At 44.4% G+C, this 15,186-nt stretch overlaps 1 protein-coding gene across 1 annotated transcript in view; it reads right to left on the reverse strand.

The window, feature by feature from the left end:
* col27a1b (collagen, type XXVII, alpha 1b) overlaps nucleotides 1-15,186 on the reverse strand; it is a 191,350-nt gene that overhangs the window by 154,448 nt on the left and 21,716 nt on the right. Inside the window, exon 3 of the mRNA XM_084308104.1 lies at nucleotides 6,281-7,611. Within this exon, the coding sequence (XP_084164230.1) occupies nucleotides 6,281-7,611 (1,331 nt within the window). The remainder of the gene's footprint in view (nucleotides 1-6,280; nucleotides 7,612-15,186) is intronic.

Below are 15,186 nucleotides of genomic sequence, written 5' to 3' on the forward strand. Positions count from 1 at the left end.
GGAGGGAAACTGAAGGGTGGGGATCGGGCGTTGTGGACAGCGACTCCTACAGGTCGGTTGGTGCGCCTGCGCAGTAGAATCAAGAAGCGACGGGGGCAGGGCTCCTCCAAAGCCCAGACCCCCGACGCTGAAAGATCGAGCCGCGCAGGTGAAAAGATGCGACGGCTGTTACCTCGAGTATCGGAGGGCACTCGTGCTATGTATGACTTAGTCCACATTGCAGCCGGCTTGTGGGAGGCAAGAAACAACGTTCGAAGACAGGAGAGGGTTGAATTGGGCGATATGAAAATTGGGATGGGAGAAAAAATAGAAAATGGGAGAAAAAGTGGATAAAAAAAAAACGTATATTCATCAGAAACAAAGTTTCAATTACACAATGCTTGTGTAATCTGCCCCAGTAGAGATTCTAGCTTGAAGACGCTATATACCATATTACAGCATTCAAGAGATTCCCTCATTTATCAAAAATTCTTAGAAAGTCTTCTACTTTTGTTCGTAAGCACAGAATTTAGAATGTGTGCATGCACAAAAAAAACGGGATTTATCACACGTGCGTACACAGGTCCTACGCACACCTGTCTTGATAAATATCACTTTGATCCTACGCTGGAGCTCGTGCACTGTTTTAAGTATTTGCATACCAGAACCGCCCCAATTATCCATATATGGTAATGAACCACCCCCATGGGATGTGAAATAATGTACTGACCCGAGGGAAGCGTGTTATGGAGAAATACGAGACAGGCTGACAGACATGTACACGTACGGTGATGTCGGATATGATATCTCTTAAAGACCATATTAACTAATAAAGCCTGTGCTGGAATATGACTGCCTTTTTCCGTTTTGTTCGATTAATACCCAGGGATTAAAGTTCTCCTCAATTTTATTCCAAATCGCGACGGATTTTCCGTCAATTTTCTACCTGCTGCATATGATTTCTAGAGGCATACAATCTATTTTGATGTCAGTATTGGGTAGCCTATATAAACAATAATACGAGAGCATATACAAGAACAATGAATCTCACTGCCATGTATGATGTAGCCTATACGCCATGTGTAGCCTGCCTATGTGATCAATACAAACATGAACTTGAATCCCATCATCATATTTACATTGTTATTCCCCCACCCTATCTATGTAAAGCGACCTTGCATGGGTCTCTTGAAAGGCGCTATATAAAATGAAGCTATTATTATTATTGTTATTATTATTATTATCACGTCTGTGCGCGGAGCTCACAAAAAAAAGAGACTGTCTTTTACTGTTAGTCTCAGTGAAGTTTCAACGGAGCGAGGTAATCTATTCTAACCAACAAATTGAAGTAGAAAGCATTTCGTTGTGGCCAATCTTATTTGGAAACATGACACAAAATAATAGTATGTCGCTTTTTATTTGAAACAATATTTAATCGCGCTTGGAGGTGGGTGTTCTGCGTCTGCCCCCCGTGCCAAACAAGCAGGCCAACCTATTGTTCGCGCATGAGCCTGTTATAATTACACTACTGTCGCTATTAATGAATTACGGTTCATACAGAACACGCGCCAGTGTCGGGATTAATGCACAAAAGCTTATTTCCGCGTTGAAACGAATGCATGAACTGAGGAGCGCATATGCCGTCCGTATGCAGTAACGATATTCTACCCTACGGGGCGTCAGCTACACATGCTCCGAGCTGTGTGTAGATATAAGCACAAAGTCAAGTTCACGTTCAAATTGATAAATCCCACACTTTGCTTAGAAATGGTCGTACGCACGGGTTAAGCACATATCTGTGCGTACGCAACGTTGATAAAATAATGAGGACCCTCTCAGGCAGTCAACATCTTATGGCGCCTAACCAGGCTTTCAAACCAGACGCGCTCTGCTCTGCACTCTGCACGGCCAGGTAGGAGTAACCTCGCCTAACCTACCATTAAAATAATCCCTGCCTCGGGCACCATTCGACAAGGGGTGGGCCACTGGTCGCACCTCTAGAGGTCAGCATCTTTAGCGGTGAGGAAAGCAACAATTGTGATTGTTGAGATAGGTCCATTACCTGACTTAGTGCAGCTCTGTGCTTGTGGTGAAAGTAAAGAATTCTATATGAAATATAAGACAGTGTGTATGAAGTAACCCAGGTTGTGACGCACCCTGTATCAATATTCAAGGACATGGGGGGATGGAAGTCATCTGGCCCTATGACTGTAATTACTGTACAGTTTCAGTTATAGAATTGTACACTGTGAGAATACAGCCCTGCATATACTATGAATGATGGCTGATGGCAGTGGGGGATGGGGTTATATAACAGATGTATGTGGCATTTTACATTAAGTTCTGAGGCTAAACAAAACAATATAGCTAGACTTACACAATGCAAGGGATTGATCAGTTGTAGCTCTTTTGTAAAGCCGGTTTCAGCAGCTCTAGGTGCATGGAGTAGCAGGAGAGGAAGCATCGCTCTCCTCGGTCAGGATGACCTGATGCACAGGGCTTTCTGACATGTTTTAAGGATGGAAAAAGGAGGTAACTCTTTTCTGTAAACCAGACGATGTGTGCCTAACAGGAGCACGGTGTTGTAGTACAGATGCAGCTCTTCGAATTTCACCCTCTGCTGCGAGGGTGCTGCCTGGTTAACGGCACTGCCAGGTTAACGGTATATTCAACCAGTAGGGGCGCTCAAGTTACACCAGTGATTATATCCATCCGAGGCACAGATCAGCTCGATTATACAGTAGCTGCCGGTGATTACTGCACAGCCGGCTGTCAGGCCATTTACTTCATTCAAGAGTTATATAAACTTTTTATATTGTACAGACACGCTCTGAACTAAACTAAATCGTTCACTTACAGTATATTTTAATGGAGAGCACCGCTGGGTGTGTGTGTGTGTGTGTGTGTGTGTGTGTGTGTGTGTGTGTGTGTGTGTGTGTGTGTGTGTGTGTGTGTGTGTGTGTGTGTGTGTGTGTGTGTGTGTGTGTGTGTGTGTGTGTGTGTGTGTGTGTGGGTGGGTGGGAGACTCTAGTCTTAGTCTAGTGGTGAGAGCTGTGTTTGTATCAGGGTGGGTGTCTTATTCTAGTGGTGAGAGCTGTGTTTGTATCAGGGTGGGTGTCTTATTCTAGTGGTGAGAGCTGTGTTTGTATCAGGGTGGGAGTCTTAGTCTAATGGTGAGAGCTGTGTTTGTATCAGGGTGGGTGGGTGTCTTATTCTAGTGGTGAGAGCTGTGTTTGTATCAGGGTGGGTGGGTGTCTTATTCTAGTGGTGAGAGCTGTGTTTGTATCAGGGTGGGTGTCTTATTCTAGTGGTGAGAGCTGTGTTTGTATCAGGGTGGGAGTCTTAGTCTAATGGTGAGAGCTGTGTTTGTATCAGGGTGGGTGGGTGTCTCAGTCTAGTGGTGAGAGCTGTGTTTGTATCAGGGTGGGTGGGTGTCTTAGTCTAGTGGTGAGAGCTGTGTTTGTATCAGGGTGGGTGGGTGTCTTAGTCTAGTGGTGAGAGCTGTGTTTGTATCAGGGTGGGTGGGTGTCTTAGTCTAGTGGTGAGAGCTGTGTTTGTATCGGGGTGGGTGGGAGTTTTAGTCTAGTGGTCATTGTCGGTTCGACTCCCAGTCGTGGTGTTTCTTTTGCCGATATGAAACGTAAAACGTATTACTTATACAAGACATAAATATATGACTTATGGCTATAACGTTTTCTGATGAGACCGGGTTGGTATGAATCATGCATTTTGTTTCACAAACAACTGCCTCTTTGCACTGCTGCGGTCAGGCAAGCGCTTCCAGAGTCTCATGGCCAGTACAGAGAAACTCAAAAGGAGCTTCTATCCCCAGGCCATCAGGATGCTCAATGATATTATGTAACGTCGACCCATCCATCTACACTCATTGCACACACATCCACATGCACACACTCACTTTAAACAAACACTCCTTAACACACCTTAACATAACACTCACTTTAGACACTTTTACACTACATCATATTTATTAAAGAGATTTGCACTACATCCATACCTCATTTTGAATCTTGCCTTTTTTTCTTTTTCTTTTTGTACCTCATTGTCTGCATTTTGTACCTCAGTGTCTGCATTTTGTACCTCATTGTCTGCATTTTGTACCTCATTGTCTGCATTTTTACTTCATTGTACTTAGGTTGTACTTTAGTTTGTATATTGTATAGTGTTGGGACTAGGGATGCTCGATATTGGCTTTTTTACCGATACCGATATACCGATATTGTCCAACTCTTAATTTCCGATACCGATATCAACCGATATCAACCGATACCGATATATGCAGGGTTTCCCCCGCCAAAAAACAGAATAATTTCAGGTAATTAACATTACATATGTCTTGTTGTGGAATTAACATAACATTATGCATACTTTTGACAATAAATAAAATCAGAATTTGTTCTTACTTGCTTGCCTGGGTAAATAAAGGTTATAAAAATGTGATTTTTTTTTTTTTTTTAACCGATACCGATATTTTCCGATATCACATTTTAATGCCAATATCGGCCGATAATATCGGTAGGCCGATAATATCGGACATCCCTAATTTTAAGCACTCGCAAATGTCACAGTCTAAAACTATATCCATTGAATAAAGACCTGGCGATGAATGGGGTATCAGCGCCCCCTGGTGCTGGCGGTCAATGTGTTAACACAAGCAGCCAAATGTTTGTCGGTACATTTTAATTGGCCTATCTCAAGCCCCACCCTCTTTTCTTTATCCTCCAATCTCAACTGTTGCACACTCAAGTTTGTCTGGGTTTGAGTTACGCCTGGTAACTCTGTTCAGTTCTCATAAAACAACTCTAGCCGCCAAGATATCAATTTGGCTGCTGAAATACAAAATACACAGTTGACCAAAATACAGGGACTGCGGGGAGCTCTGTGGGAGGACAGGCTGAGGAACAACAGCGCTACGTGACGAGAATTAAGCACCGTCTTGCTGTATGGCTCCCTTGTTTCAGCCTTCGGCACCGGAAGGGTTAAATATCTAGACAGGTTTTATAATATTTGACCTTTGACCCTGCTTTAAAGGTGTCCATTCTTCCTGAAGATGCCCACCCTCCTCGAGGAATCTAACACCTCGCTGCCAGACCCTTCAGTCAGACGTAGCAAACTGGCAAAAGCCGACTGTGAAGCGGAGTATTTCTCCCCGAGCCGCTAGAAGGGAAATCTCACATTAACAAGCAGCGGTTTGAAGGTAGATAGCAAGTCTTTAACACATCATTCAAGCCTTTGATATCAGATTCTCCTTTTTTTATTATTGTGAAAGGAGCGTTCAATTGGCACTTCTATAGTCGAATGCAAAACCGAAAAAAGGAAAAAGAAAGCCTATAGAGATTCTCAGTGGTGGAAAGTAACTAAGTATTTTTACTCAAGTACTGTACTTTTTATCTGAACCCATCAGTTACTAGTTGCTTTGAAGAAAAGGATTTTGCATAGAAAACATAATATATACAAAATAAAAAATGTATGAACATTATATACTTTCATATTTGAAGCCTGTCAACTTCAAGAGGACGTAATCAGAGCAGCATAACTCGACCACATACCACTTTAACATAACCTTTAATCAGAGCAGCATAACTGAACCACATACCACTTTAACACAACATATAGAGGTCAATGGATACACAAACGTCATGTAGAATGTGTACTTTTACTTTATATAGTACATTCAATAGCAAATACGTCTCTACTTTTACTTAAGTAGAATTTGAATGGAGGACTTTTACTTTTACCAGAGTACTCATTTATCTGAGTATTTCTACTTTTACTTAAGTAAAGGAACTGTGTACTGTACTTCTTCCACCACTGGAGATCCTACACTAACAGGAGAGTACACAGTGAAGGGGTAGTGGAGCGACCCACGTTAGCAGCCAGAGGAAGGGCTTAATGTTGCCGACTTCAAAGTGGGTCAAACCTTTCTTCCATCTCTACTCCAGGTGCACCTCAAGTGCAAGCTGTCCTACACGTGTAACATAATGAGCTGAGAGCGTAAAAGGCAGCAAAATGACCCCAGGCACAGAAATATGGCAGCCATATTGAGTGAAACACCTCCATCCATCCATCCACAGGTTAAGAAAATACTAAAATGCCTCCCAGTTTATAAAGGCAAGCATGGATTGACATAGAATAAACACTATACACGTGCGGTGATGTGTCATCAATACAAAAACACCCAGTAGGCTACTGCAACAAATATGATAAGCTAAGCAGACACATATACAGACTTTTGAGGTGGTTCTTTGTTGTTGTTGTTGTTGTTGTTTTTACACGTACTCACCACTGGTCCTGGTTCTCCCTTTAGTCCAGGTGGTCCCGCCAGAAGTGAGAACTGAGTCGGTTCCAAGTCAAATGTTTGGAAGCCATCTGCTGCAGCTGGAGTGACGGGGGTGAGCGAGCTGCGTCTGAAGTCCTGCACACGGGTCACTTTCCGCTGAGGTTTCTTTGTGGCTCGTGCGGTCGGCTGCTTCTTTTGGAGAACGCGGGTGTTTGAAGGACGCGTGGACACGGCTACGGTCTGGAGATGGGGCCTCATGTCCGGCTGCCCGGTGAAGGCGGGTAAAGCCCTGCCCATCGCCGTGGCCGTCTGGATCTTAACGTGTATCTCCTCCGTGTTCTTTCTGCCACTGCCGTGTGACGGTGGCTTCGGGGTCGGCGGTGTCGCTCCGGTCCTCGGAGACGTCGGAGCGGTTTGAGTAATGACCCTAAGTGGGCGTTCCAACCCCGGGTGGAGCATCAGCGGAGTCCGAGTCACGGTTGGAGAGAAGGCCATAGTGCCAGGCTTTGGAGTAATCAAACTCTGATGCAGAGAGGTTTCATTCAGCATTAACGACTGGGCCGTTGAAACAAGAAGAACCGTAGTCCTGGTTTTGTCCTCAGTCAAGGCAACGCTTGAGCTATGGGCCTTTTTAGATACCTCCGTCAACGACGGTGAAGCGATACTGGGGACAGCGATGGTCGAGTTAGAGGACAATAGAGGTAGCAGAGGCAGGAGAACGGGCCGGTAGGTGTCGGCCTCTCTGCAGTGTTTCTTAATGTGATCACAATAGTTCTGAGCGGCCTTGGCAGAAGGATAAATGTCAAACTGACAGATGGCGCCTTCAAACGGCGCCGAGCTCTGGTTCATTTTTCCTAGAAGAAAAGAGCCCTCTGGATCCAGGGCCTCCTCTTTTCTAGAATGCAAATCTGCATGTACACTTGTGTTTCCACAAGAAGTATATAAGTAGACCCGCTGGCCGTGAATACCCAAGGCCAAGCCGTGCCACTGGCCGTCGTGGATGTTGTAGTGGAAGCTCACAGAGTCCCTCTGCCCCACGTGCACCAGGACCCTCCCCGGGACGAACTGCACCCCGAGCTGCAGCTTCTTCCTCTTCGACAGGACCGCGAAGAGGAAGGCGCTGTTGACGCGGTGGGAGGACAGGCTGAGGATCAGGGAGAGGTCGGCGGAGCTGTAGGCGGCGGGGAGGACGGAGCGCAGAGGCCGCTGGACCCGCGCCCTCTGGGTGAGGATGATCCCAGATTTGAAGGGAATGATGCCGTTGGGGACGGAGCGGGTGCCTGATCCTCCAGCTCTCCGTCCAGAGAGGCCGAGCTGCTGCAAGACGTCCACATCTTCAAAAGAAACAGAGGAGGGATGAGCGGTTAAATAACAGCAGCCTTTATGTGGGCAGCCAGAGACATTCAACCATGAGTCGGTACAACATCTGTACCTTTGCTCCGAGTCTGAATAGTTTTATCTACATTATATACTTGGAAAGATATTAGTTGGCAATAAAAGAAAATATAATTAAACATCTGTGTTTACTTGCATGAACAATAAAAGAAGATGGCTGTTTTTGTCACGCTGAAATGGACAGTAAATTAAATTAAGTAGCCTAATAAATACCACATGTAAAAACAAAAGGAACTGATTTGATCTCTTCGTTGTAGCAGAATGAATGAAAGGAGAGTGACATGAGTCGTATTTCATTAACTTTTGAGGCCAAACCAGGGGTTCAGAAGTTGAAAGTGAGACTAAAATAGAAGTCCTGTGGTAAAAGCAAATGTTAAAGGCCAAGTCAGTGATCCAAACGTAAACAAACGAGTAGGCCCAGCAGGAATGGAGACACGTTTTCATTCTCTAATTGATTGATTGAGTTCTTGATACAAGGATTAACATGAGACATAACAGTGAAATATAAAATGTTTGTTTATGTTTATTAAGAAGGTTCCAACAAGCTTAGTTTCCATCTACAAACCAAACTCGCCAACTTTTTGGGAAATTAGCTTATTTGCCATCTACCCTGGAGTTAGACAAGCAGATATAATACATACCATTTTCTTCTCTGTGCATGCATTAGGCTTAGGGAACAGCCTCACCATTGGCCTAGCTTAGCGTCATTCACTGGAAGTACAGTAGGTGTGCCAGTGTAGCCTATACTAGTTCCCAACAGTCACGAAATACACTCCAAAACGTTCCTGTGTATTTACCACGTGGAGATTTTGTTTTTAATAATTAGACATTTTCGTTTTCTAAGCAGATAATATACTAGAAAATTTTTTGGCCAAACCACTGCTGCCTGGGCGCAGTGATTAATTTTCATCACCTCAAAAGCCCTGTTTTTTTTTTTTTTTAAACAGGGCTTTTGAGGTGATGCACTGCACCCAGGCAGCAGTGGTTCGGGAATTTTTTTTTCAAGTATAAATCTGCTTAGAAAATGTAAATGTATTTCTACACGTGGTAAATACACAGGTCACAACATGTTTACAGGAACGTTTTGGACTGTATTTCGTGACTGTTGGGAACTAGGCTACACTGGCACACCTACTTCCAGTGAATGACGCTAAGCTAGGCTAACTGTGCGGCTGTTCCCTAAGCCTAATGCATGCACAGAGAAGAAAAGGGTATGTATCTGCTTGTCTAACTCCAGGGTAGATGGCAAATAAGCTAATTACCCAAAAGGTTGGCGTGTTCCTTTAATAATAGATATGAATATACCCCAAACATAGACTCTATGGTAAAAGAAAAGCAATGTTTCCAGTGCATAGAATTCAATGATAGCCAGCCACACTAGATTAGACTAGACACTAGACTAGACTAAATTGCCCCTTGCGGGACTAATAAAGTGTTTTGAATTGAATTGAATAGTATATAATAGGCCCAGACCCATATGACTCCGATACCAATTTCAACATTTGGGAGATACAATTTCCGATAACCGATATATCTGCTGATCTTTTGATGGCTTATTGCTTTAACTTTAAATAAATAATCAAATGTTTTATTACAAATAATACATTTGGCACTTTTGCCAATAACAATATATCAGTAAAAGGCTAATAACAATTGATAATACCTAACTGTCTAGCCCCATTACTTACTGACATATCGGTCTTTGGAAGAGAAAGCACAAGCAACAGAAGCTATATAAAAACGGGCCCCAGAGGAAGGCTGTGGTTCGGTTTTAAGAGGTGCTGATCAAGAACAGAGCAAAGCTTTTTGCTTTCTCTCACAAGTGATTGATCTGCACAGTTAAGATGGTAGCTGAGAACGAGGGCCAAGTTTACGAAGACGTATTGTGGAAAGTTCCTGTAGCCTTCTCCAGGTTTTAATAACCATCTCGGGGGAAAGTGATGAGGGTAACAGTACAGTGTGTTGTTTATAGCGCTCCTAATTGCACTTACATTCTTGGATTGTTCTTGAGAGTTCTGTTCACACAAGCCTATATTTCAGTTTAAAGGGGCACTTCACCAAAACACAAAAAAAACAATGCTGATTTATTTAGCACATAATCGCACACACATCCAAAAACTCTAAATCGTTTTTGCACACATTAATTTCGCTTGATAGTTATCGTGAGTAAATGAGTTTGAATAGGGCCACCAGTGATTGAGCTGTAATTAACACAACACAAGGATTCAATGTCCCCGATGACTGGTCACCACCGGTGGCCATGTTCAAACTCATTTACTCTCAATAACTGTCAAACCAAATGAACTGTTTAGAGTTTTCCGATGCACGTGAGATTATGTGCAAAATTAATCGGCACTGTTTTTTTTGGTGAAGTGTCCCTTTAAGAGTTCACTGGGTGAAAGTGACATTCGACGTGTCTTGAATAGTTAAGCCTCTCAGCGCGTAAACAAGAAAAGCTGCAACGCACAGCGGCTCAAGTGTCCAAACGCCGCTGGACTTAACCCTTTCACTACCGCTATATCAAAGGGTTAACCCTTTCACAGCGACACTACAGAAGGTTAACCCTTTCGTTGCCACGTGACAATGGGTTAACCCTTTCACTACCACACCACAGACGGTTAACCCTTTCGCTGCCACACCACAAGGGGTTAACCCTTTCACTACCACACTACAGAAGGTTAACCTTTTACTACCACACTACAGACGGTTAGGGTTAATGCAGAACAAATGTGGGGAAGCACCGAACTGCATGGCGGCTGGATTGTTCCTGTTCTACAACAACAGGCACGGTTATCAAAGACAGTTGGGCTGTAATTCATGCTGGGAGAGGAGGGGCAGCCCTGTGCAGCGCGTGCAGGGTTAGGGTTAGGGAGGCTCGGTGGACACACTCAGCGGACGGACCCACACATGGAAAGAACATTAATCTGAGGCTCAAACTAGAACAAAACCCCCCTTCATCAGCTGAATTCCCCATGATAGTATGAGGCAAAAATTATTCTGGTTGGGAATACAAGGGCAGTGTAGTATTTATTTTATTACCATACTTGTACTCATTATCTGCAATTGCCATAATTAATAATTAACACATTGGGTGCCGTTAACGTAGATCTGCGTTTCTGTGGCCCAGCGGTTGAGCGCCAGAAACGTAGATCTACGTTTCTGTTTCGTTATTTCTTTTATTCGCTATTGCCATTCATAATATATTGAGGCACCTTGTGCATGCTGTCCTGAATGTGTCTGAGATCACAAACGGCCAATACCGCCGCCTAACGCCTTGCGGACGCTATTGCACTCACTTTGAAACAATGTGGTTTGTTTTCTTGGCCGAAGTGGGGGCGGGTTCTAAACACTCCGGCAAGACAAGCGGTCACCACAGTTCCCTCGACGAGGGTCCCCGCCCGCCAGATCATCTGCAATGCTGGATAACGTCGGACAAACGATCGCGATGAATATTTGGAATGGCGATCAGATAATTGGATTATTCTTTTTGCAGTACATCAGAGACAAGGTAAGGACTATATGTTACCAATCTTGCGTTGATCCGATGATTTTTTCACTGCAATCGCATGTTGTGTCTGTAATGTCCTGTGTAGCGTTTGCCGTTGGTGGCGCTCGAAGCATAGTACCCCCCCCCACACACAAACCCTTTCGTGGATGCATGATGAAACATAATACCGCTAATCTAGCGTTGATTTCAGATCGATTCAATAATCAGGCAAGAAATTAAACGATTTAAAATGAAATGCAGATAAACGCTGTTTTGGCTGCGTTCCCTGGGATTACACAGAATCGCTCTGGAACTATGCTCGTATTCACCACGGTATAAAACGGAAATGTATTGATGAAAAAATTATCTGTTTTTTGCATGTTTTGCATGTTTTTTGCATGTTTTGCAGGTTTAATGCCACTCAGAATGAAATTTAATACCAATTTAATACCAATTTCACAATAACAAAATGGCAAAAATCACGCAACGACACCAATTGGTTTAAGTTTAGGGACACATTGGTCCAAAGATGTTTATTAAAACATAAAGGAGTAACTGGATTGGATGAAACAAAGGGGTGACAAACATAAATATCTCTCCGTCTCTCTCCCTCTCTCATGTCAGAAGTCACCTTGCTGGCAGACTGCCGTCCCTCTCTCTCTCTCATGTCAGAAGTCACCTCGCTGGCAGACTGCCGTCCCTCTCTCTCTCCTGTCTCTCTCGGTCTCTCTCTCATGTCAGAAGTCACCTCGCTGGCAGACTGCCGTCCCTCTCTCTCTCCTGTCTCTCTCGGTCTCTCTCTCATGTCAGAAGTCACCTCGCTGGCAGACTGCCGTCCCTCTCTCTCTCTGTCTCTCTCTCATGTCAGAAGTCACCTCACTGGCAGACTGCTGTCCCTTTCTATGTATCTCTCTTCAGGGGTTTTGCTGCCACTTCCTCCATTAGAACAGATTAGATTAGATTCAAATGTATTGTCATTAAAAAGCACTTAGTAGTTGTACAGTACAACGAAAAGAAGTTTGGCCTTCAACCAGAGTGCAACTGTAATAGTAAAGTACAAAAGTAATATACAATGTACAGGTGATTAAACTGGGTATATAGCATATATTCATTAGTACTACTATTGAGTAATAGTGCTAATCAGATGTACTGAGCTGTATTAGAGTAGTATTAATTAATGTGTACAGTGATACAGGTATAAAGACACTAAGACACCCACCCACCCTCTCCTAATGTACAGTCTCCTCCCCATCATATGTATATATTTTCTGTTAGGATCTCTGGGTAACAGTACTGTATACTTGCATATCATATATGTCACAAATGTAACAGTACAATATATACCTGTATGTCATGTATGTCCCTATGTCATAAATGTCATGATGTCACGTACAGTATGTTCAGTTGTGTATGTCATAAATGTCACTATGAATTGAAAATGGGGGACCCTGATGTAAACAAGACAAAAGTCTTTCTCTGGTCTGCATCCCCTTAACAATTGTGTATTGAGCCGTACTGTATTGTACCCATTCTGCAATCTGTTAATAAAGTTTTCATTCATTCAAGTCGTACTAGCCAGCAGCGTAACTGTTCTGAAGGATCAGATTAAACCGAATATATATATTTATTTATATATATATATTTAATTGTATTTGTATATCCCCTGATATCCCTTGTATATTCCTTGTACAATATGCATTGAATATCCCTTCTAGTCTACTGAACATCCCATAATAGTCTCCATTCTACCATTGGACGAGACCTTGGTGCCAGGTCGCCATACCCCTCAGACCAGGTTCAATCGTACCGCTCAACATGTATGGACAAGTCCTAGTTCCGCGTAGGAATATGTCTACCGCACCACTAATGGTACTATTTGTTCATAGTGCGTATATATACTGCGCTATTAAAGTAGAGCTTTCTTTTAGTCCAGTTCCTTACCCTCCACCAGAGTGACAGACGCAAAAGCCTCCCCGCGAACCACGTGTGGGCAGTAAGGCCAATTCGGCCCAGTATCGGCATTGAGACATCGTGTATATTAATATTTGAATAGTCATATTTGGCACTATATCGTCGAGTTGGACGTATTCTATTAAGCTAATAATAGTCTATTCATATGTAGTGCCTCGTGCGGTAAGAGTTCTATAGTAATCAGCACCCCCATCGTTTCGGGCATCAGCTGGACGCTTATCCAGGGTGGTTGACCCCACGTGAAGCTGCACCCGAGGAGCTCCAGGCCAAAGAGCGAGTGGACCTGTATATTGGATTATTCTACCGACGACGGCTAGCCTTCCCCGGCTTGGATTATGCTTTGAGTACTTTGATTATTCTATGGATAAAGGCCAACACTGCGGTGTGTTGGAAATACCCCCCCCGGAGAGGACGACAGGTGAGAAGACGCTCTACACGACGAGGTCGCCTCACGTCTCTCCATCGTGGACCGGAGGACGCCGGCCACAGAGAGTCCAACTGCTTTCATCTGTGGATCGAGGATCGCTGGGCACCGGGTCGCACGACTGTGGGCTCTCCCAGGATACCCTCGGCCAGACGGGATACAGCCAGACTCTACCCCCCCCCCTCCAGCTGTCCTACAAGCAGTCGGAACCTTCCCCTAGTGTATCCAGCTATATAATCATTCAAGTATCATTGCTATTGTTCCCTAAATATTCCAGGTTGTATATTTGCTTCCTGCGCAATCAGAGATTGGACATTCGATATTGATCTACCTACGAATACTCATTTGCCATAAAAGTGCATACTATTTCAAATCATAAATGTAATTAAGTGATCGTTGTACATACCTTTTGCTATGTATTATTATTAAACGCAGACTTTCGACTTGGTACATTTGTGTTGGATCCGTTTCATCAGGTGGGAGTGTTTATCATAATTATTTATACCTAGTACTGGGTGGCCAGAGTCTAAAGTACAAGAGGTAGTGGTAGTAAGTATCATATCTAACAATACAGTCAGGGAATTGTACCCCTCAGTTACAATTGGTCCTTCGAGCCGGATGGTAATCAGTGTAATATTAATATAGTGTTATTAATATTGAAATGGCCTATGATGAACACTCCACGAAACGATCCTCCTAACCAACAACGCCCGCGGCGCAAACGACAGCTCCCTCAGTACCTAGAGGCTTACGCTGTCAGTCAACAACCTAGTCTTCTACCAACAGTAAACGCGGTAAAACTAGAAAGTAAAATTATGTCTAACCCTAACGACCAGGCTACCCCGACCATAGAGGCCCCTATGGCTTCTAACGTAACTGACCCAGCTCACGGTGGGGACCAGGGGGAACCAGACATGACTTTACACCCCGCCAATACCGAAGAAGTAGTCCCCGACGAGTCCCGGGAGGAAGACAACACTACCGAGAGAGAACTCGGCACGGAAGAAGATGAGGAGAGCACCGTGGAGATAGAGCTCCAAGACTCCGCACGGAGTACCCCAAGGGACGGCTCCCCTATACAACCGTCTTCTCCCAGCGAGGCAGAGAGGACACTACAGCAGGCATTCCTCGTCAGCCTGAAAGCCTCTACTGAACGCGATAGACTCCAGGGTGAACGCGATCGATTGCAGATACAGCAACGGAGCGAAGAAGAGCACATACGCCTGGAAATAAGACGCATTCAGATGGAAGAGAATATGGCAAGAGACCGGGCCGACGCCCAGCGCGCCGCCACCGGTGCCCAGAGAGAATCGGATCTCACCAAGCGCGAAGCCGAGCGCGACAGAGCACAAGCGCAACTAATAGAACAGCTGATCAGAAGGACAACACCCCCTCCCTCCACCAGAGGCTCCAGGAACTCGTCTAGACATCACTCCAGGGCGGCATCCCCTAGCCGAGTAAGCGACCCTGAACTTGACCAACAGACAAGGTCTATACCCCCCGCAGACCCCCTTCCCCAACCGGTCCAAGCGAGACCCAGCCACCGGGAAGGAGCAGCATACACTGCGGAGAGGCTAAATCAGAGACTACAAGCCCTGGATGACCTAACGGAAGACGAAGAGGAAGAGGAGG

Source organism: Notolepis coatsorum (assembly GCF_963971535.1).
Source record: "Notolepis coatsorum genome assembly, chromosome: 2".
Lineage (NCBI taxonomy): Eukaryota > Metazoa > Chordata > Actinopteri > Aulopiformes > Paralepididae > Notolepis > Notolepis coatsorum.